This window comes from Mercenaria mercenaria, chromosome 1, assembly GCF_021730395.1.
Source record: "Mercenaria mercenaria strain notata chromosome 1, MADL_Memer_1, whole genome shotgun sequence".
In the NCBI taxonomy this organism is placed as follows: Eukaryota; Metazoa; Mollusca; class Bivalvia; order Venerida; family Veneridae; genus Mercenaria; species Mercenaria mercenaria.
In genome coordinates, this window is record NC_069361.1 from 39,358,758 (window position 1) to 39,383,323 (window position 24,566).

General features: G+C 35.9%; 1 protein-coding gene across 3 annotated transcripts; it reads right to left on the reverse strand.

The window, feature by feature from the left end:
- Positions 1-296: 296 nt before the first annotated feature.
- LOC123541153 (mitochondrial amidoxime reducing component 2-like) lies at positions 297-24,535 on the reverse strand. Of its 3 annotated transcripts, XR_008371206.1 has the most exons (9): positions 24,493-24,535; positions 14,737-14,967; positions 14,008-14,184; positions 11,649-11,823; positions 10,202-10,342; positions 8,254-8,318; positions 6,028-6,092; positions 3,717-3,791; positions 2,170-2,230 (listed from the first exon to the last, which is right to left on the reverse strand). XR_008371206.1 is itself a non-coding variant. In XM_045326555.2 (8 exons), exons 2-8 carry the CDS (start codon positions 14,964-14,966, stop codon positions 2,104-2,106), a joined length of 990 nt encoding a protein of 329 aa, XP_045182490.2. In that variant the 5' UTR covers position 14,967; positions 24,493-24,535; the 3' UTR covers positions 297-2,103. The 3 variants fall into 3 exon arrangements, 2 of the variants coding, with proteins under 2 accessions (XP_045182490.2, XP_053400884.1); XM_045326555.2 differs by lacking the exon at positions 8,254-8,318 and having other exon boundaries at positions 297-2,230; XM_053544909.1 differs by lacking the exon at positions 6,028-6,092 and having other exon boundaries at positions 297-2,230.
- Between the last annotated feature and the right edge of the window lie 31 nt (positions 24,536-24,566).

A 24,566-nucleotide genomic window follows, 5' to 3' on the forward strand; every position in this document is an offset into this window, starting at 1 on the left:
TCAATAGGGGTCATCTGCTGGTGATGACCAACCTCCCTATCAACTTTCATGATCCTAGGCCCAAGCGTTCTTGAGTTATCATCCGGAAACGGATTGGTCTACATTCCGACCGACCGACTGACATCTGTAAAACAATATACCCCTCCTTCTTCGAACGGGGGCATAATAAGAAAATACCAGTCCTTAAGGTAAGCAGAGTGGGTGGAGGGTGGAGGTAGTATATTGCAATAGCTAAAGAACTCGAGGTTCTTCCAAAAAGGCAAAATGTTTTCTTTTTCCCAAAAAATAACTTCTGGTCAGTAATGAGCAAATATATTATACACATAACCCTGAAGTAAAACATATATTGGTACATAAAATCTGTGAAATAAGAAGAGACTAGCACAAATTTCAAGTGGCTTTAAAACACACAAAAATGTTAACATTATTATGTAACTTAACAACTGCATACTGGAATTCATAAAAGAGGTAGCCAAAGTACAACCAACAGACATAAACCTGAAATTACCTATATCAATTAAATATGCCAAAAGATGAATAAAATCTAAATAAACCATAATTCTGTCTAGGTAGATTAAGAGATAGTGTAAAAGATCCAAGGCTTCTATTATCAGGTGGGGCACTGTTCTCCTTGATGATAAACCAACACCTGTAAAACTCCATAACAATAGAGCAGAATGCATTGGTCCAGTGGTAACACTGTCTGACTACTAAACCAGGGGTTGTGAGTTCGAGCCCCCGCTCCTCCTACTAAAAATTACAAACAGTCCCCTGCTTTACACCTGGCAAGCTAAAGAACCAGGAAAGGTTTTGAAAATGGAGCATCTTCTGTATCTTGCACTATCCTCCCACTGACAGTCTTCTGGAGGAGTCTCCCATATGGTTAACCTGTGGCGACTGTAATTAAGCTTACATACAAACGAACTCCATAACAATTTTTGCTATGGCCTGACAACTTCAGATCTTACAATGCCTATATCTGGTCCTATTCTGAAATTCACTCTTAACAGAATTTCAAGTGTTAATGCTCAAGCATACATTTAATCAAAAAATAATTTCTAGGTAACTAGTGTTGCTATGTTAAAATGCCCTTTGTACACTACACTGGCTAAATGCTAACAGACTAATACTGATCCAACAAATTCATAATCTTATGGCAAAAAATATATGAGCCATGCCATGAGAAAACCAGCATAGTGGGTTTGCGACCAGCATGGATCCAGACCAGCCTGCGCATCTGCGCAGTCTGGTCAGGATCCATGCTGTTCGCTAACAGTTTCTCCAATTCCAGTAGGCTTTAAAAGCGAACAGCATGGATCCTGACCAGACTGTGCGGATGCGCAGGCTGGTCTGGATCCATACTGGTCGCAAACCAGTAATTTAATTTAAATGGTTTCTAGTGCTGAAATGACTGAAACTTACAAAAGACATATAAAAACCTTTTTTTTCTTTCAAAATAAATTCAAAACAAATTGAGATATTTGGAAAATTACAAAGTTCCTATTACTGCACTTGGAGGTCTTTAGAATTGTGTACAATTTTTCAAAAGATGTCAGAATTAATCTGTTTCTTTCACCAAGCTTATTTGCCAATGTCTGAGGTAGCTGCCTATCAGATAAGTAAAAAAGTAAGGTTTGATTGAGCCTAAAACACTTAATAAAATACATATAGAAACAAAGCAACTGTTTTGAATAATGCAGAGCTGACGATCTCTGATTAATAGTTGAATTGGACACAAAATTTTATACTTTTTTTCAAACAATCAGACTGAATCATGCCAAAGAAACAAATGTAAATATAATTTACTGCCTAATATGTAATGATAATGGGTCCCTAGTTGACAAAAGCATTTCAAAAAGAGCCAAAATGTTTAAAAATACCTGTTTATGGACAATTCACAGTTAGCTAATATACATTTGCAGAATTAAATTGATGCAAGGTACATGTATGTATAAAAGTCTCAAAATCCTACAGCAGAATTATTTAATCAAAGAGCCACTGATACATCTGATATCTCTGGTTAAAATGCCCTTAAACTAATGCACATAAGCTTAATATGCTATTTCTAACTATAAAGATGAACACTGTTTGTATATATATATGTCACTGTTGTAACTTTCTTATGGCATATACGGGATCACCAACTTGAACAGTTCCGCACACATCTGGGGCAGCATTTATACCGAACACACATTCGTTGTATTTGTCATACGGTGGAATGGATCTTATTCTGGAACAGAAATTATCACAATTCAAAGATGTAGGTAGGTACTTAAGTCCCATGCAAAATAAAATCAGTATCATCAATTACAGACTGAAGTAAAGTAAGACTTGCATAAACATATTTTCAATGTAAAGCACATAACTGAAACAAGAAGCTGCATTCAATAAACGCTTGATGCCCCCGGTGGCATCCTTGTCGATACAAAGCAACCCAAGTCCAAAACGAGGTCAAGTTCAAGGTCATGGTCAAACTGAGGTCAGGTGATGTCTGAAGATGAGGAAAGGTCACAGGTTACATCTGCATTAGTATCAAGTCATTCTAGTAAGGGGTATTGATGCTAGACGAAACGGTCCCATTTGGTTAACCTTGTACGGACGGATGAACGAACAGACGGACAGGACAATCACTATATGCCTCCCGCATCAGTAGATCAGGGGGCATAAAAAAGAACACATCTGAACTACAGTTGAACTTCGTTAGCTCTAACTCAACATGACCGTCCAGATTTGTTCCAGTAATCTGCAGTTTGTGCAATTGAACAATATACAATATATAGGGATTTTGCCTAGATCTGATGAAGGGCTAGAGTGAGGGTGGTGTTCCAATTATCCAAGTTTCAGCGAACGAAGTTCCACTGGTCCTGAAGGAGAATTTTATTTTGCATGATACTCATGGGTAGAACTTTGATACTAAGAAGGCGTTTGTTTTATCCAGATTTTACGAGAGCAAGATTTATATCATAGTAAGTAGACGTCTCAGGAATCAACAAATCCACTTGTCCACTTGTAAATACATGTAGAAATTGGTTCTGGGTGAGCAGAAGTTGCTACACCTGTACTTGTCCTGCAGGACAAATGCTATTTTGATCAAAAATATAAGTTCAATGTAAAACAGAGCCGATGAGAAGCAAAAGCGTCTCAGCAATAGACAAGAGCTGTCACTAATGGTGACAAATGCCCCCGCAGCATCTTGACCTTTGACCTGGTGACCCCAAAGTCAATAGGGGTCATGTACTCAATAAGTACTATCAGCATGTGAAGTTTGAAGGTCCTGGGTGCAGTGGTTCGCCAGTAAAGTGCCTTCATGCAAAAAGTTAACGTTGTGACGAACGGACGGACAGTTGAAAACTAATATGCCTCCCTTCGGGGGCATAAAAATAGAAGCTGATTTATGGTTTGCAACTCCTTTTAGCCCGTCCCATAACATTCCATTACAGTACTGCATCATCATCACATTAGATGCTCAATAATCAATGACAAGATTCCAGTACGTACAATTTCTGCCAAAGTTACTTGAGGAGAACTGGTTTGTACTAATACAGAATCCAGGAACACTGGTTAGGTTAATTGCCCACTGTAACATAACTGAAATATTGTTGAAAAACGGAATTACACCCAAAACAAACAAATAAGAATGAAGCAAGAATTTCTTCAGGCTATGTAACATATGCTTACTTTTCCAGAACTATTACTTAAGTTAACTTTAATTGTACCTTTTTAATGTCTTCAATGGTTCACCATCCTCACTTTTAACACCTTTCTCTGGATCAACAGTAGTCAACACACATCTGAAAATGAGTCACCCAAGATGCATTTCTAAATCGACTATAAACTGGATTACATGAAACAGATCAATTTTAGATAATTATGGAATCTATACCGGTGAGACTGGAAAGCTTTGGCCTACATATAATGCATTTACATTTTTTGAATGCATTCAAACTTCACACAAGTTTCCCCAAATTTCACCTCTGTTCTGAAATAAAGTTAGAGAAAAAATATCCAAAACCATTCATATTACTAATAGACCAATTTCTATAATAATATATATTGTTTGCAGCTGAATTAGTATTGCATTTTTATTATGCTATCTAACCGTCTGTCTATCAAGCACTCTGCCAAAGCGCATAGAACATATTTCAACATAAGACTGTGAATTAAACAGTCAGGACTTCAATCCATGTGCAAGGCAAGATTTTTCCATTACAATTTGAATGAAGACAATGTTACTCTTTATTCATTTTTAAATTTTTTTTAGTGTGTTTCATGTCCTATCAACATAACTTAAGGTCATATGTGGACTTCCCAGCTTTTGCTGGTTGAATCCATTCCAGGCTTTATTTTATCATGGGTGGACACCTGGATAAAAACCATCTAGCTGCCTTATAGAAGGTTGATGGTTCTACCTTATATGAAAACATTCAACATCCCAAGCCCAATTTCGAACCTACAGCAGTGAGGAGGCTGTCATACAAATCATCTCTGCAATTGGCAAAACAATTACCTTCTTGCATAGAACAAGCCAATACTTGAACTGACTTAATGCTGTACTACTAAGTCTTGCTTCACAAAAACAATGAACAAGAGGGCCATGATGGCCCTATATCGCTCACCTGTTATCATTGCACTTGAGGACAAGAAGGTCCTCAGAAAAAATATCTAAATCCAAAAGACAGGAACAACAATGGGAAGAAATTTAACCAAAAAGAAAAAAAAAATCTTACAAGGTATAGATATGTTAAAATACACCTAAAAATTGGAGGTACCATCCATGTTGTACCACAGAAAACTGGTCTCGTGTTTTCCCTACGGCCAATAATAAAAAATGTTACTAAAAATAAGCTATTTATAGTAACGTAAAAAGTAAGTAATTAAAAAAAAATATTGTAAGTGGACAAAAGAAGGATTTGCCAAATAAATCTGTTGACATAAATGAAATTTCAGATCAGTATCTTCATTAATTACGGAGATATACCCATTTTAATTTGAAATAAAGGGAGGTAATTTGACATAAATCAGTCCATAGTTATCTACCCTGATTGGCTCAGTCCAACTAATAACAATAATGAAATTTCAAATAAGTCCTATAAGTACTTACTGATATAAATCCATTTTGATTACAATCAGGGGAGGTAATCAGATATAAAATAACTCTGGAATAATTTGTCATGAAATCCATGATTTATTGTTGTTGAAGATATTTTGGAAGTTTGTGTCAAATAAAACCATAAATGAAGTCTCTATATGGCTGCAAAAGCCAATATAGCCAATTTTGGACCTTTAAGGGGCCATAACTCTGGAACCCATAAAGGAATCTGGCCAGTTCAAGAAAGGAACCAAGATCTTGTGGTGATACAAGTTGTATGCAAGTTTGGTTAAAATCAAATCATAAATGAAGCTGCTATTGTGCAGACAAGGTCAAAATAGTTAATTTTGGCCCTTTCAGGGGCCATAACTCTGGAATCCATTATGGGATCTGGCCGGTTCAAGAAAGGAACCGAGATCTTATGGTGATACAAGTTGTGTGCAAGTTTTGTTAAAATAAAATCATAAATAAAGCTGCTATTGTGCAGACAAGGTCAAAATAGCTAATTTTCGCCCTTTCAGGGGCCATAACTCTGGAACCTGTAACGGGATCTGGCCAGTTCAAGAAAGGAACCGAGATCTTATGGTGATACAAGTTGTGTGCAAGTTTGGTTAAAATAAAATCATAAATGAAACCACTACCGTGCAGACAAGAAATTGTTGACGGACGGACGGACGCACGCACGAGACGGACGGACGGACGGACTGACGACGGACGAAGGGTGATCACAAAAGCTCACCTTGTCACTATGTGACAGGTGAGCTAAAAACACTTTTTTAACACTGCATGAATTTTTGAACATCAATAGATTGTGACCCAAAGGTTGCATAATTATGAGATTGAGGTGAACTGCAAATGTATCTGCTAATAATTAGGGACAATAGCTCCCAAGTTTTAAAACCTATCAACAAAACTGTAAAAAGGTATGAAATACGAACCTGTCACAGGCAGACAAACATCTCATCTGGACTTTGTCTCCTATGATAATCTCCTCCCAGTCATCCTACATGCACAAGGAATAGTTTATCAATCCAAAGATTAAGGCACAGGACTTACTGATAGAATAATAAATAAAGCTGGTGGAAGGGAAATGAAGGAGCAGTCAGAGTCAAGTCATGGGGCATTCAGAGTAGGGTTTTAAAGCCTGCCCTGGCCAATAATTGGCTGTAGCCAAATAAAGAAAAAGCTGTTAAAATCATACAAAAATATGTTTAAAATTGCAAAATTGATCATCAAATTTGTAGCCAAAGTGGCATTTGATTAGCCATTGGCTACAATGGCAGCACGGGCCCTGGGTTTTTGGAGACTTTTTGACAGTGGAAGCAAGTTTTGGTGCAGTCAGAGTAAAAATGATTTTTGGAGGATATTGCCAAACAAGCTCTACAGAGCAATATCGCTTTAAAAGCTGATACATGACTGAGGTAAGTTTGTCATGAAGCTATTCTTTTGTTACACTATATTATACTACTTTTGCATTTTGTTTTCATTCTATCCAAGGGTCTTGGGTCCTGATAATATGAACAAGTTCACTTCATAATGATACATTTCTGTAAGTTTTGGCCAAATCCCTTGAAAACTGTTTGAGCAGCTAAGATTTTGGGATGGACAGACAGATGGAAGGTGGCAACATACCTCCCCCAACCACTCCAATGAAAATTTCAGGAGAGCATAAAAATTAGAAATCTCTAGCGTATTCAATTCAGATAGAATTTAATGTCATAATATGTCAGCCTTTCTGTTTTTGTTTTTTACAGGTGTCATTAACAGAAGTTATACTGTGTAATGTTTGCAAGCAGGTATTGGTACATATAAAGCATTAATACTTGGTTGATTATGGTGAAGCTAAGTAGTTTTATTAAAATACTTCATGCATCCCACGCTATGTAAGTTTCCACAATCTGTCCTTCCTTTTACCTACTTGGGAGGTTATTTTAAGCATCTCAGCAACTTAAAAATCAAAGTGGCTCATTAACTTCTAAACTTACCTATAAGAATGTTCTACACTGCATTTCATTACTTCTTACAAGCAAAGTAACTGCTATCAACAATAGCAAAAAAATAATATTTTCCTAAATATACCTTACCACCTAAACACCATTTCTGCCATGTCTTTGTCCCTGTGTACAGCTGTTTTGCTCTCTGGATGGGTAATATACAGAGTAAAAATACTTACCTTCGTTACACATGTAGTATAAAGGTATTTCATCCTCTTGGGTATAAATGTTGAGCGAAGAAATCAACTTGCATACTTTCTCAAAACAAAAATTTATATCAACTTGATCCAAGGCTATAAAACTGGATTTGGCGACCAGTCTAAAAAATACAGCATTTTATTGGCTGATCCTGTGCTCAATTTTCAAATTGACCAGTAAAAAGACTGTCTTTTGAGACTGGTTACCAAATCCAATATTATAAGCCTTGGAACCAGACTCTTTCAACAATGTCTGCAAACTGTTCCATTTTTAAGCACATACAGTATGCGCTGATATATTAGTGTCAATGATAAAACTTAAGAATACAATATTTCTGAAAATTCATAGAAGTTTACTCTGTTATACTGTACAGGGAAATTCTTACATCTTTTGAAGTATGGAACTTGAGGAGAAGAAAGAGCTCAGTATTTTGACAAAATGGAATAAAAATCCTGATTAGAGGTCAAATTTAGAGGGAAAACTGCATGAAGCCTATAAACATCCTCTACTATACTTGAAAAAAAGCCCTGCAGGAAAGGCATAATCCGTGATAGCAGTTTGTTTAGAAATGGTTAAGTTCCATTTTCCAGTAATATCTCTTTACCTCCTTATCTACTTACCTTATCAGAAAACATGAAAACATTCTTTCTCATTCCATTATAACATACCTACCTAGAACAGACATCAAGACATTCTTTCTCATTCCGTTATAACATACCTACCTAGAACAGGCATCAAGACATTCTTTCTCATTCCGTTATAACATACCTACCTAGAACAGGCATCAAGACATTCTTTCTCATTCCGTTATAACATACCTACCTAGAACAGGCATCAAGACATTCTTTCTCATTCCGTTATAACATACCTACCTAGAACAGGCATCAAGACATTCTTTCTCATTCCGTTATAACATACCTACCTAGAACAGGCATCAAGACATTCTTTCTCATTCCGTTATAACATACCTACCTAGAACAGGCATCAAGACATCTCATTTGTACATCCTCCCCGATAAGAATTTCTTCCCATGTGTCCTTTATGTTGTAGAAGAAAATAATATTCTAACTAGCATATGCAGGTGCAATGGTAAATAACTCTGTGAAATCATTCTTGACATGAAAATTACACTTTTTTAGATATCATAGAAATTTTTAAAGATCCTTCTTCCACTCTTAGAGACCATTAGAATATATTTTATACCTTAGGCTAGATCTTGGAAACTAATGGCACAATACTGTGAAATCATTTAATTTTGTGGGCATGAAAAATTAATACCATGGTTTAGTCAAAATGGCAATTTCGTGGGGATATGAATTCGTGGATTACAACTTTTGAACATAAAGTGAATGGGGATTTTATTTGTTTGTTGGGATTAAATTTCGTAGATTGACTCAACCATGAAAGCCATGAAAATTAGTCCCCCCTGAATATTAATGATTTCACAGTACACGAAAAACCCTGTTACAGATTAAGTGGCTCAAACAGATGTCAGTAGAGATGCTGGTTAAATGAAATATAAAATCTTTGACTTTATCCTCTAAATAAATTTTACATGGACAGTAGCTGGCTACATTAGGTAAGTAGGTGATTGTAGAAAAAATCTAAAGGCAAACTTTAAGACATTTAATTATATTAGGTAAGTAGGTGATTGTAAAATAAATCTAAAGGCAAACTTTAAGACATAAACATGATAAAATTATACTATAGAAATCCTACAGTTTAACCTGTTATTTTTATGTATCATCATAATAAGACAAAAGTATAGATGTACATTACAAAAGTTATAATTGAGCCGCACCATGAGAAAACCAACATAGTGCATTTGTGACCAGTCTGGTCAGGATCCACGCTGTTCGCTTTCAAAGCCTATTGCAATTAGAGAAACTGTTAGGGCATGACCAGACTGCAAATGCACTATGTTGTTTTTCTCATGGTGCGGCTCATTTCATATCACTTTATCATGCAATACAGCACCACCCTTTTTATCATTATAAATTCCAAGCTGTCATGTAAACGTGTTGTAAATCTTTAAAGTACCACAACATCATTTCTGTTTACATAATTTTCCAACAGCTTGCTTAAATCTGAAATTAAATTGGCTGAAAAATGTATTTTAGAGTCTAAAATGCATAAACAAGAGTACCGCAATGCGGAGCAATATACGCCCCAAGGTATGACATTTGACCCCTATATTTGACCTTGAACTTGAAGCAAGGTCATGGGAAACATGCACTCTGCACATCGTCTCGATGAGTTGAACATTTGTGTCAACTTTCTTCGGAATCCTTCAAGGAGTTCAAGAGTTACAGAGCGGACACAAAATTGCTAACGGATGGAGGGACAGACATCCACATCAAAACATAATACGCTACCTTTGGGCATATAAAAATGAAGTACATAGCCAGTACAGGAAAACTGAATCAATATTAGGTTTGTTAAGAAAAACTGATGGTTCACTAAAGCTTGCCATTTAATTTTGTAACTAAACTTACATGGTTAGCTAATGTACATGCAAGTATAAATACATGTATTGAATGATTTCACAAAAATCTATTAGGTGGTGATAATAAGCTACAGTGCAATAAGCAAGATCAAGTAAGGTAAATGACTTAAACATGCCAAAAACCTAAGGAATGCTGATGAAACAGAATGAATGGGGAATGAGATTGCTGGAAAATGATGAAAACTCAAATGTGGTCTTAAAACAAGCATGATGATCAGAAAGCAGAAAAAGTGTTGATAAAAAGGAATATTTCATTACATACATTTAAACAAAGTACTAAGACATTTTTCATCAAAGTGAAAAGTCTGTTTAATATAAACAAATACAAGCCTATTTTTAATATCAACTTCAAAAAGTAAAGATTTCTTCACAAAAGTAAGTTTAAACCCCATAAAAGTCTGGATGTTTTTATACCTCTTCAAATGCATCTGTTCCATCAATGACGATGTTTGGTCGGAAACTCTTCATTGTGAGTGGTTTCTTAAGGTGCTTGTTGAGGGCTTCTAATGAAGATGTGGTCAGGAATAAATAGGTAGCCCAGTCTGCATACCCACACTGCAACAAATAATTATATATAGCTATTAACACAAGAAGGCATTTAATACAATAAACTATTACTAAATTATGGTGAGAGTGAAAAACAAACAAGAGCTGTTGGAAGGATTTCAAGCATAACCATTTGAAACTTTGCCAATACTGAAAACCGAAAGTTTTTTTTTTTTTGTCAAGGCCAATCCCGATCAACAGTTCCACAATAACATACACAGTAGTTAAGGAGATTTAAGTATATATTCAGTAAATATGAGAACCATACCATACTTCATTACAGTCATACTGACATCACGGTAAGACCAATAGCCCTCCTTTAATTCTTCAAACAGAATATGACTGAGCCGTGCCATGAGAAAACCAACATAGTGGCTTTGCAACCAGCATGGATCCAGACCAGCCTGCGCATCCGCACAGTCTGGTCAGGATCCATGCTGTTCGCTTTCAGTCTATTGCAATTAGAGAAACTGTTAGCAAACAGCATGGATCCTGACCAGACTGTGCGGATGCGCAGGCTGGTCTGGATCCATGCTGGTCGCAAAGCCACTATGTTGGTTTTCTCATGGCACGGCTCATGTAACATCTTGTTTTTAAAATCTAAGTATTGTGTCAGAAACTATTTAGACTTAATTAGCTTTTCAACAGTGTTTACTAAAACAATGATGTTAACATTGTATGACACCATGAAAATGCTTGATCTAAGAATGACATATTAAAGTCTGAATAAGGGACTTACTAACCCACACACACATAAAAAAACCCTGACAAATGTTCTAGTAATGTAATTATGCATGTCCCATTGATGCTGGTACTGTATACCATGATTCATTTAAAGAGAAAGAATTAAGTACACAAACTCAAATGCAGTAGTGATATAATATTTAATTTATAAAATCCAAAAAGGGGAATGTCATGCGATAATGCACATCCAATTTCATCCAACTGGACAGAAAATGGAGTGGAGTACACAAGGTAGAGAATGATGTATGTGTAATATTGTTACATCCAAAAATGGGAATAACTGAAAAAATCATGTTTGGACATGAATGTCACAATTACATGCACGTTTGCATCGTGTTGATGAAGTATACCAAGTTTCATTTGAACTGGATGGAAACTGTAAGATTAGTGTCTTAGATGGAATGATGTTCTGACAGAATAATGGACAGACAGTCCAAACACTCTATGTCTGCCAGGTCTTCAACACAGAGGGCATAAATAGCATTTAGTTTATCCTGCATGAATGCCAAAACAACAAGAAATTCAACTAAATGGTTAAAATGGAGGATGAAAATAACAGTTACACACTTACATAGTCTGTTTCTAGGGTTCTAGTAAACCATGGTTTTGTCTCATTTATAAATGTCCTTTTCTCTAGGTCGTGAGAATAAAACATTACTCGGAGTCCAGGTTTTCCTAGGTACTGTGACACCCACTGACCTGCAGCATCACCACAGTCTAGACCTTGTGTATTACAGTCCCATACCCTGCAGTATAATAGATTGTTTCCAGATTAAGAACAAGTCGAAAGATTTCCTGCGGACAGAAGTTAAACAGACCAGAAATTGTTATTGATGTTTGTGTGACCACAGTCTAAAAAGTAATTTATGGATGAAAAGCGAGCTTGTTTTTTTATCGTACCATTACGCTTTAATGTAGGAAATATTACTCCATTCTACGTGTTTTACAAGTAGATCTATGAAATATACATTTCCAAATAAGTAAGAAATACACAGAATCGCAACAGGAGATAATCTATTTTTAATCTAATCTAAATTTATTTTTATAGCTCTTTGGTATTTCTTAATTCTGAAAGTCATTGTTTTGAGCAAAATAACTATATTTCCCTTTTATGTATAACATAGCTTTTATCTCAACTGGTCACATTCCTTGACTATTGAAACACTTTACTACAGCTGTCACAAATGTGATTCATGCCTTCACCTGGACGTCGTAGAGTAAAACAACACAGAACCATAATCCAGGAAATTAAAGAGCATTTAAAAATCTCTTATGCACAACTAAGTATCAATATTGATCATTGCTGAAAGTTTGAATAAATTATATGAAATAATAAATGAGGAATTCAGATCACGAGCATTTCTCTATATATCATATAGCTCGCCAGCTATATTGCGAAAACGGCGTTCCATAAATGCAATAAACCAATCACATATCGGTAAAAAATCACGTGATATCACCCATTCCCCATGTGCTACACTACTTGTTGCATTCCAATATACCTGCAGCCACAGGTAATAACAAATACTTTAACCCTTACCCTGCTAAATTTCTAAAATGGACTGGTCCATCATTCAATTTGGGCAATATCATTTATTATTCGAAGGGGAGTTCACTGAAAATTTACTGACTGAATAGCGAACAGTGCAGACCATGATCAGCCTGCACAGATGGGCAAGCTGATCTTAGTCTGCACTGATCGCAAAGGCAGAATCACTTGCCGCCAGCAGGTTAAAGGTTAAGACAGCAACCTATATAAAATGTCAAAACATCATTCATCTATATTTTTTAAGTTCAGTTTTTTTGGTATAATAATTATAGAGTACAGCTAACTCCATTTTATTGGATATCAATTGTTTACTGAATGAATAATAGAGTAGATGGCTTTTCTACATATTTAACAGGGAAAAGTATTTTATATTAAATCAATACTGTCGGGAACTTGCTGAATTACTTTCATTTTTTCTTTATACTTTATAGAATACTAGGAAATGAAAGCGCTATCTTAAAATCCAAGTATGACATAGTATCAAGTACCTACTTAATATCATAATGAGATACTTTAAAATATAGACAACTTGATTTGGATGAGGCACTACTTTGGATATACTATAACACAACTCGATTTATTTTCCTTTTGAACAAAGAAGACTGAAACTGTGCGTTATTTTTCAACAAAATCACTGTAAGTACCTTATAATTATTATGTCATAGCATCAAACTTTATAGTGGCACGCTAGAAAAGAAAACCACAAAAAAAACCCAGGCAAATATTTAGTGTATGTCGTCAAAGATACAGATAATAATCCTTGTTATCATGTTAGAATCGAAATAATATCTATATCAAACAATGATTTTCACTAAAAACAAATCATTGTCATCCAATGCGTATTAATATTAAACTCGGGGCTACACCCATGTGATATAATTCCTTCGCATGTGAACTCCAAAACAGTGATTTTACTCAATGACAAATCACTGTTTGGGATATGTTACTTCTTAAAATTTACAGAATGCTAAATTACTTTCAATTACTTGCCTTCTATGCAAACACAGTGAAACACTGCTCCGTTGAGCATCAATGACTCAGGCATCTAGGCTTGCTTGAGCATTTATTGTGTTCCCCCTGCCATTTCCTTATATTTTCATGTTTTCTTTGTTTCAATCACTCTAAACATTGGATACCTCGAGCATTCTGATCCTCCCCTTGCTACCTTTAGTGCAAGTGTTTTTATAATAGTTGTATCAAATCTATTCAAATGACCATTTTATTGCTTAACTAAACAAAAATTATGAAACAATTTCCAATATCTTTTAATAGACTCATGGAGTACTTATACTATATAATCTTCCTTTCACTACCCCCACCCCATTCCCATACTTTCTGTAATGAAAATATCGTAAGAAAGTACTGATTACTTGTAACGTACGTGCATTTGGAGATATTATTCCTCGTTTTCTGAATGTCCCTACTAAGCTGACAAGGTGACATTCCTGGTGCACTCAGCTCCACTCCGGATTCAGTAACCTTCACCGTTATCAAGGCCATCTTTGGCTCCTGTCTCTGCGACAAGAAACGCCCATTGTCTCGAGTTACCATCCAGTGTCTGTAATGTTTTTAAAGAAGTATTTCATGAAATTTTGGTGAAAAGAAAATACAAGAATACAATCATGTACAATGTATATTACTTCAACGTGTAAAACAAAGTTTTGAATCTTATTATTGTCACAATACTGTGAAATCATTGTGGTCATTAAATTTTGTGGTTTCTGGCCAAAACAGGTAACTTATTCTGTTGGGAAGAAAAAGGGGGATTTTAGAAATAAGATTTAAGGAAATTTTATTTGCTCTCTGGGATTTAAAGTTTTGCAGAATCCATATAAACCATGAAAATTAGTCCCCCATAAATATTAACCCTTACACTAGCTGCTAAATTTCTATAATGAACTTGTCCATCTTTCAATCTGGATAGTACCATTAAATTTTTAAAGGGGTGCTTACCAAAAGATACTGACTGAATGGCAAACAGTGCAGATCATGATCAGACTGCACGGTCGCAAAGGCAGTATCAGACGTGTCAAGCATGATAAGGGTTAATGATTTTGAAGTACAATGTACATGTATTGCAATATATGAAAAAAACTTGCTTTTTTATTACCTATCAAATACACCATCTACTTTCAGACCAAACTTTGTGCATTCTGCTTCATCAACATAAACGCCTTTACATGACTTAACAGGATAGCAGATCAGTTCTTTGACTGTGCCAACCAACTCAAACCTGTCCTGCCTCTTCTCTCTCAGCCACCAGGTGGCCAGATACTTGGCCGTAGCTGCAGCTGTCAGACCCAACAGAAATTTTAACCTGTCATCTATGTTTTCAAGCATCCTGTGAAGAAAGTATAGAAAAATTAATTTAACAAGCAAGAGCAGACAAGTACACCATAGGCCATCCATAATGTTTCATAATGAAAGGGGAGATAAATCAGAAATGAGTAAAGCTAGAGTTATGCATTATCACTCAGCCTATCAATATATCATTTAAATTAAATTTACATTTAAACTTAAGTCAAAAATAGCATTGTTTAGACGTATATCCTACTATTCTATAATTGATAATGCATAAATAATGTCAATATTTGATTATTATTGCATTGTATGGTGACCAGAATATAAGAGTTCTGTAAAGAAAATAATGAAAATTCAATGTAGAGCTGCATGAATAATTTTGAATAAAACGTTCCAAACAAGAACAAAAGATTTATATGCTAAAGAACTTGGGTGGATGACATTTAACGAAAGATGTAACTTCCACACGGGCTGTCTTATTTACAAAGCTTGCAATAATCTAGCACCTTTATCATGTTTATATATCTCTGAAATTTATGTTTATATATCTCTGAAATTTTAACCTTTTCTAGTGCTTTGCGACAAGATCCCTAAATTTCCAGTCACTGAACAGGCAAACATTGAATAAATTAAAATTATGTGTCGTTCAAATAATTCCTTTGGAAATGATCCAGGATGCTGATTCAGCACTTTACTAAGTTTCTGTTGGAAGAAAGTAATCAAAAATACTGTTTACTTATATCTTTATCACCTGCAGTAACTTTCAAGGAGATAATCAAAATTTAAGGATTATGTATTCCCTGATTTTTTATCACTGTATGACATAAAATATACAAAATGTCTACAACCAAATGCCAGCAAAATTCCTTACACTCTCTGTAGAACTATCCCCCATCCTTGAGGTCATATTCCAGAAATCCCGGGAGGAAGGATCACTACCATCCCAGTAAAAATCTGCATATGTTGCCCCCATTTGTAAAAAAGGTCATAGGTCAAATCCAGTAAATTATAGGCCAATTTCATTAACATGTGTCCTATGCAAAGTTCTTGAACACATTGTTTCAACATCTATTGTTAAGCACTTCAGCAACCATGGTATTCTGTATGACCTACAGCATGGATTTAGGGAAAAAAGGTCATGTGTTACTCAGTTAGTTATGTTAGTAAATGATCTGGTCAATTCAGTCTACAATAAGAAACAAGTAGATCTTATACTACTAGATTTAAGTAAGCTTCGACAAGGTTAGCCATGAGAAAGTCCTTCTAACAAGAGGGCCAAGATGGCCCTAGGTCGCTCACCTGAGAAACATACCATAACAGTGTAAACATGTTTGACCTAGTGATTTCATGGAAACAAATATTCTGACCAAATTTCATGAAGATCAATTGAAAAATACAGCCTCTATCAAATACACAAGGTTTTTCTTTGATTTGACCTAGTGGCCTAGTTTTTGACCCCAGATGACCCATATTGCAACCTGCCCTAAATTTTATCAAGGTAATCATTCTGACCAAAATTCATGAAGATCAATTGAAAAATACAGCCTCTGTCGCATACACAAGGTTTTTCTTTGATTTGACCTAGTGACCTAGTTTTTCACCCAAGATGACCCATTTTCGAACTTATCCTAGATTTTATCAAGGTTATCATTCTGACCAAATTTCATGAAGATCAGTTGAAAAATACAGCCTCTATTGCATACACAAGGTTTTTCTTTGATTTAGCCTAGTTTTTGACCCCAGATGACCCATTTTCGAACTCGTCCTACATTTCATCAAGGTTAACATTCTTTCCAAATTTCATGAAGATCAGTTGAAAAATACAGCCTCTATCGCATACACAAGCTAAATGTTGATGGACGACAGAGAGACGACAGACATCGAGCGATCAGAAAAGCTAACAAGAGCTGTCACAGGAGACAGCGTGCTCGACTATTTCGATGCTGGATAGTGAAACTCAGGGCACATCTGGGGAAACTAGAGCTGTCAATGGAGTGTTTAATGACTCCAATTGTGGATGAAGATATTGCACAATAGCCTGAGTCTATGTCAAAAATATCAACTTAAAGTAATAAGAGAGGTAAAGATAAAATGTATCAAAACACTATGTAAGTATATCCTAAGCAAAAAGGGGCATAATTCATTAAATATTGCTGCCAGAGTTATGCAGCTTGTGTCATATAGTGTGGGTGATGATGCTGAACAACTATTTTAAGTTTGAATCAAATCCATTCAGTAATAACAGAGACAGAGTGAAAGTGCATCAAAACTTTAACCTTAAATTCTAAGTAGAAAGGGGGAATAATTAATGAAAAATTGGTGCCAGAGTTATGCACCTTGCGTCATATGGTATGGGTGATGATGTTGAACAACTATTTTAAGTTTGAATCAAACCCATTCAATAATAACAGAGACAGAGTGAAAGTGCATCAAAACTTTAACCTAAAATTCTAAGTAAAAAGGGAAATAATTCATGAAAAATTGGTCCCAGAGTTATGCACCTTGTGTCATATGATAAGGGTAATGATGTTGAACAATTGTTTAAGTTTGAATCAGATCCATTCAGTAATAACAGAGATAGAGTGAAAGTGCATAAAACTTTAACCTGAAATTCTAAGTAAAAAGGGGAATAATTCATGAAAAAATGGTGCCAGAGTTATGCACCTTGTGTCATATGATGTGGGTGATGATGTTGAACAACTATTTTAAGTTTGAATCAAATCCATTCAGTTATAACAGAGATAGAGTGAAAGTGCATCAAAACTTTAACCTGAAAATCTAAGTGAAAAGGGGGGATAATTCATGAAATATTGGTGCCAGAGTTATGCACCTTATGTCATATGATGTGGGTGATGATGCTGAACAACTATTTTAAGTTTGAATCAAATCCATTCAGTAATAACAGAGGTAGAGTGAAAGTGCACCAAAACTTTAACCTGAAATTCTAAGTAAAAAGGGGGAATAATTCATGAAAAAATGGTGCCAGAGTTATGCACCTTATGTCATATGATGTGGGTGATGATGTTGAACAACTATTTTAAGTTTGAATCAAATCCATTCAGTTATAACAGAGATAGAGTGAAAGTGCATCAAAACTTTAACCTGAAAATCTAAGTGAAAAGGGGGGATAATTCATGAAATATTGGTGCCAGAGTTATGGCCCTTATGTCAGATGATGTGGATGATGATGAGGAATAAGTATTTCAAGTTTGAATCAAATCCATCAAGTAATTACAGAGATAAGTTGAAAAAAGAGAAAGTGCACCAAAACTTCAACCAAGGTGGGGACGCGGAAAGACGCCGACGCCGACGCTGGGGCGAGTAGGATAGCTCTCCTTATACTTCGTATAGTCGAGCTAAAAATGCATGAATATGGAGTCAGAGGTAACATACTAAGATGGGTCAAAGGCTTCTTAGATAATGATGATAATAGGATCCAATCAGTAGTCCTAAATGGCACTACCTCTGATGCCATCCCAGTATCATCAGGTGTCCCACAGGGGTCTGTACTTGGTCCCCTGCTCTTCCTAGCTTACATAAATGACCTCCCACAAAACGTCAGTTCCAAAGTCCGTCTGTTTGCAAATGACACGGCAATATATCTAACTTTGTCATCTGCAGACCAATCTGTCACTCTCTAAAATGACCTAAAACTTCTAGAAAAGTGGGAGTTGGAGTGGGATATGGTGTTCAACACCTCCAAGTGTCAAGTGATCCACGCCACTAGAAGGAAACATCCTATCCCTACCCAGTATTACCTACATGGAGTCCAACTTAAATCGGTCAGCTCAGCTAATACCTAGGCGTGGATATCTCAAATGACCTATCATGGGACAATCACATAAACAGGTCAACCAAGAAAGCTAACCAAACCCTAGGGTTCTTACTAAGAAACATTAAGGTCAAATCCCAACCCTTTCAGACCATTGCTTACCTGACTCTAGTCCGACCCCAGCTCGAAAATGCCTCCAAGGTATGGTTGCCCCACACCCAAACTGACCAAATTGAAAGCGTCCAAAGGAGAGCCGCCCGTTGGATAAAGACCGACTACGGCCATACTTCCAGTGTACAATGTAACAGATATGCTACACTCCTTAAACCTTCGTCGACTGGATTTAAGGCATATAGATTCTAGGTTATCACTCTTCTATAAGACTCATCGTGATCGTAGATTACCTGACCCCAATGACCCGTTGTGTCTGCTATGGCCATTCCCTAAGTTATAGGTTAATTACTGCTACCACTGACTATTACAAGTTTTCTTATTTTCTGAGAACAGTGTACCATTGGAAACAACTTCCTCTCAGTGTCGCCCACCTCCCTACCCTAGAGTAGTGCAGTGCTGCAGTTTGAAGCCTTGAACATGTCTCGCCCTATCCTGCAAACTAAAGTTTTAACCTTTTTTCTATCACCAGTTATTTTTAGTTTCTTCCACTCTAAGTTTTTCGGCGATGCCGTCTAAATTCGTTTTCGTTTACCTATGCCACGTGACTTCAGTTTGCAAATCAAACTACTTGATAACGCATTATAGATAATTTATCAAAATGGAAGATTTATGCAACGCCCTGCCTGATTGGACGAGAGTGTCAATTTCTTTCACTCTGTTGATTGTGCTACGCTGAGTGAAATGTAGACAAAGCGTTTATCCTAAACGACGCTGTTCACAGTTTTAAAGCTAACTTTGGCTCAGTATATTTAGCAGGAATATTGATATATCTCAAAATGATAAGTAAGTTTAATAAATATGATAAAAACCTGTTCAAATACCAACATATATCAAATTAAAGAAAGAGCTGAATACGGTCTGCGTATCACATGAATAAGGGTGTGATAAGAGTCTTTTATGTAGGGAAGTGCTTTTTCAAAGATTTTCCTTGTTACAATTGTCATCTGTATATGAAAAGGTTTCTTGCTTTTGTGACTTATTCAGATTGCATATTAAAATGAGTACTTGTTTGCTTTGATATATTTGTTATAAAATATTTAACTGATTTATTATTATATATGAATATTTTTCTTTAGTATAGTAGGCAAATATTGAACTCAGTTGAAATCTGTTTTATTATATAATGCTATATAATGACTGAATCTCATTACACTGAAATGAAGGTACGCTGCATACAGTTTATCTATGTGATATTACGGTCAAACTTTGCTTATGAAACAGAAATATTGAAATAATTACATTTGTATGTTTTGCTTGACCTTCACATTTTATAGGTGTGACGTCATTGTCCAAAGATTCATGAATAGCAAATATGCATTTGTTAAAGCGGAATCAGTTGGCCTATTTTAGAAATAAATAAAAAAAAAAGAAATAAAAAAAATCCTTTAATTGATTTTTTCTCATGTATTCTAATCCATCTTGATTTGTAGCATCTTTATTAGGCCCGCAGCCAACTTTGTTCAGCTGGGACATTTAACCCCTTTTAGGGCTGCTAGAACTAAAACTAGAATTGCCTTTATACAGCGTCTCATGAACAGCTTGGTGGATCTTTGTCATACTTGCTCGGGAGCATCATTATAAGGTCCTCTTCCAAATTCACACTGGCCATAGCTTTATCAGATCAAGTGGTTCCAACGTTGTTTGAGCGGTGAATTTTACGCCGATCAGATGGAGAAATATGGCCGATACTACAAATTTCCGGTATTGTAAGCATGATTTAAAGGAATTTCTACCCGTTAAATAACGAATCAAATGAAACCGATGGGTGCACCTGGAACGCAAATGTGTCTATATTTTAGCACATGTGTCTATTTAGCTGAGGTTTGTGCCGTTTATTCAAACACTTCTGTACAGTCCGGCGGGGGAAGGAGATTTTTGACAGTTTTTGACAATATCGCCTCAAATATAGTGTTTATTGGAAGCAAGTAACTGTTAAAACACTTTTTATGTAAAGGACTACCTCTTAAAACAAAGCGTGTGTATTTTCATAGAATTATTCAGGGTTGTTTCTGAACAATCGGCCGTAAACCTAATGCAACGCCGTTTCGAGTGGGTCGCTATGCAACGCAATCAAGTGGATACCGTTCTGTGTCTTACTTACGAAGTCTTATCCGTCTTAAAAACAGTCATTAAAGCCTAACAATGATTAAATGATCCCGCCATTTCTAATATCTTGTACTAAATATATATAATACATTTTAATGCTCGCTTAACATTTAACATATTTTTGCGGACTTGTCAAAAACATCAACACAAAAACATAAAGCAAGGGTGAACATTGAACAGTATCATTTAGTAAGTAATAGTAATAGTTCGTAAAAACAAGAACCAGATTAAGGACATTTATCTCCTCCACGAATGGTACTGAACAGCATGCCAAAAGTGGGTGGACTCTTTATGAGGATTGTTCAAATATGAATGCATCTGAGCACATAAAATGTATCCTTGACAGATTTCAATGAAAATTTTAATTGATCCCCTGGAAGTATTCACCTTCAACAGATTTGCAAAATTTCAGTCTTCTAATCCAATCCTTGAAGCCTTTTTCGTAGTGTTTTCTAGGTATACTATGAAGACACTGGAATATTGCAGAACCGAGGTGTTTGCGCTGCACAAAGTTTCGACCAGAAAGGTATTTTTGTGCCTTGGGAACAAAAAGAAGTCACACGGGGCAGGGACAGGCGAATAAGGAGGGTGATGAAGGGAGCACAACAACATTTTCCTGCTTCAGAAAGTCTTGTACAATAGACGCCTTGTGCGATGACGCGTTTTCATGTAGCAATCTGACATTAGCCAAACCAGTTGCGGGTCTTCGAGTTTTGAAATATTTCTTTAGTTTTCGAAGAACTTTAGTCTTGTTAAACTTCGAATTTACGGATTTGCCTTTAGGTACAGCAACCTGAATGGCAGGACCCTGAGTTGTGAAGAATATGGCATACATTACCTTCTTGACACTCATGGTCCGCTTTGCAATGCATGGTCTTTTGCCAGACTTTGTTGCCCATATTTTGTTCTGAATCTTTCGTTTGGGCTCAAAAAGGTGAACCAATGTCTCGTCACCAGTGACGACATTTGCGAAAGATCGTGCATTGTAATTTGGAAACTGTTTAAGCAACAAGTTTGCGCATTGCACGCGTGCCTTTTTCTGCTCATCTGTCAACAGATGGGGAATCCATCTAGCACAGATCTTTCTCATTTTCAAATTATGTTTCAGAATTGTATGAGCTGCCCTATTGAGATGCCAACCATACTAGCTATTTGTCTAGCGGTGTATCTTGCATCAGTAGCAACTATTTCTTTCACTCTAGCAACCATCTTGGCAGACGTTGCTGTTTTCGGTCGACGGCCATGTGGTTCATCTTCTGTTGAAACTAACCAACATTTAAATTTCTTAAACCAACGAATAACTGTCGAAAAATATATTTCATTATGCCCATAAACAGAACATATATCATCAAGAATGTCTTTACACCCTATGCCAAGAACACAACGGTTCTTAATACAGGACCGTACGGCGTATGCTGACCTTCTTCCAACAATTTTTGTATTAGTATACACGAGTAGGCAATGTTAGCGAGCGATAGACACAGCTTAAGTGAACGGATTTTAATGGGTGTGGTATCAATGTATAAATGAACCAATAAAATACAGACACCAATGAAAGAAAATAAACGGACTAGCAATACTAAGAGAGACGTGTTACACTTGTACTATTTAACTGTTTCCAAGAAAACTTTTTTTTTTCATTGGTGTCTGTATTTCATTTGTATTTTGATTTTTAAACGGCGACCGTAGAGTTTTATTACATCGTTTCTGTTTTATGGAGGACAAATAAAATCTTGCCTTTTCCCTGGCCAATTTTAACGGTCTCTGTGATTTATCTCTCTGAAAATAAATGAACGTTTCACCAGGAATATGAATGAAAATATATACAAACAACTGATCAGTACTTTTATCATGGACCAAACTTTATTTATTTTGTATGAACAGCTTAAATGCACAACAAATCAGTAATGAAAGCGCAATGTATTGGTTTTAAGGGACTGAAAGTAACCAACTGTAACTATACTGATTTAAAGACTCAACCCGAGTTTGGCATGCTGTTCAGTACCATTCGTGGAGGAGAAAAATATCTGTGAACTGGTTCTTATTTTTACGAACTAATACTATTATTTACTTAATGATATTGTTCGATGTTCATCCTTGCTTTATGTTTATGTGTTGATGTTTTTTGACAATGCCCGCAAAAATATGTTAAATGTTAAGCGAGCATAAAAATGTAAATGTACAATATATTAGAAATGGCGGGATCAATATGATGATATAAAACTATCCAAATTAATTTATTCATTGTTAGGCTTTGAAAATAAGGACTGTTTTTAAGATGGATAAGACTTCGCAAGTAAGACACAGAACGGTATCCACTTGATTGCGTTGCATAGCGACCCACTCGAAACGGCGTTGCATTAGGTTTTCGGCTGATTGTTCAGAAACAACCCTGAATAATTCTATGAAAATACATACACTTAGTTTTAAGAGGTAGCCATTTACATAAAAAGTGTTTTAACAGTTACTTGCTCCCGAAAAACACTAAATTTGAGGCGATATTGTCAAAAACTGTCAAAAATCTCTTTCCCCCGCCGGACTGTACAAAAGTGTTTGAATAAACGGCACAAATCTCAGCTAAATAGACACACGTGCTAAAATATAGACACATTTGTGCTCCAGGTGCACCCATCGTTTTCATTTGATTCGTTATTTAACTGGTAGAAATTCCTTTAAATTATATTTACAGTTCCGGAAATTTGTAGTATCGGCCATATTTCTCCATCTGATCGGCGTAAAATTCACCGTTCAAACAACGTTGGAACCACTTGATCTGATAAAGCTATGGCCAGTGTGAAATTTATCTATATAGGAACTCGGGCCCTATTAGGGACCACTATAGCTAAAAGTAGATATGTCTTTCTTCGCATTAACCACTAAAATGTAATGGATTTTTATCAAACTCGATGTGTAAAAATATCGTAAGGTCTCCTGCTATTTTGTTACAAATAGGGATAGGGACCAATTTAGCTAAAAATATAAACACGTTTAATGACCTCTTCTCATGAACCGCTTCATGAATCTTCATCAAACTACTGCTGTAATTATTCGTCTAAGGATAAACGAAACAAACCTGCAAACCTACAAAACCTTTGAGAAAAATTAAAAGAGAACCATTTAAATTGTTAAAGTGCGGTGTTTAGTTTTGCAAAATGTTAGATGAAAAATTCATAAACTTCTTTCCTTATTACAATTCGCCGACCATCATTTTTAAAGATATTTCTTGTTATCACTACGTTCTTTCTCTATTTGATTTTGACGCGCAAAACATCTACGTGCCCGCAAGGGGTTTGACGTCAATGGCAGATAGATAGATGTAACATACATGGGACAATTCATACTGGCACAAAATATATGCGACACCGGCTAATTGCACCAGTTCACTTTTATAGAATTCTAAAGACTGTCATTCAAATGCGAATGATCTAAACGATGCAGCCTTAATTTACATATAAATATACAGGTATGTTACAATATGCTTATCATGAAATAATCGTGGATATTGTGTATTACTTTAGCGAAATTTCTGCACCTCCTGATGTTTCTGAACCGGAAGTATATGTGAGTTACTCCCCCTGACATGAAAA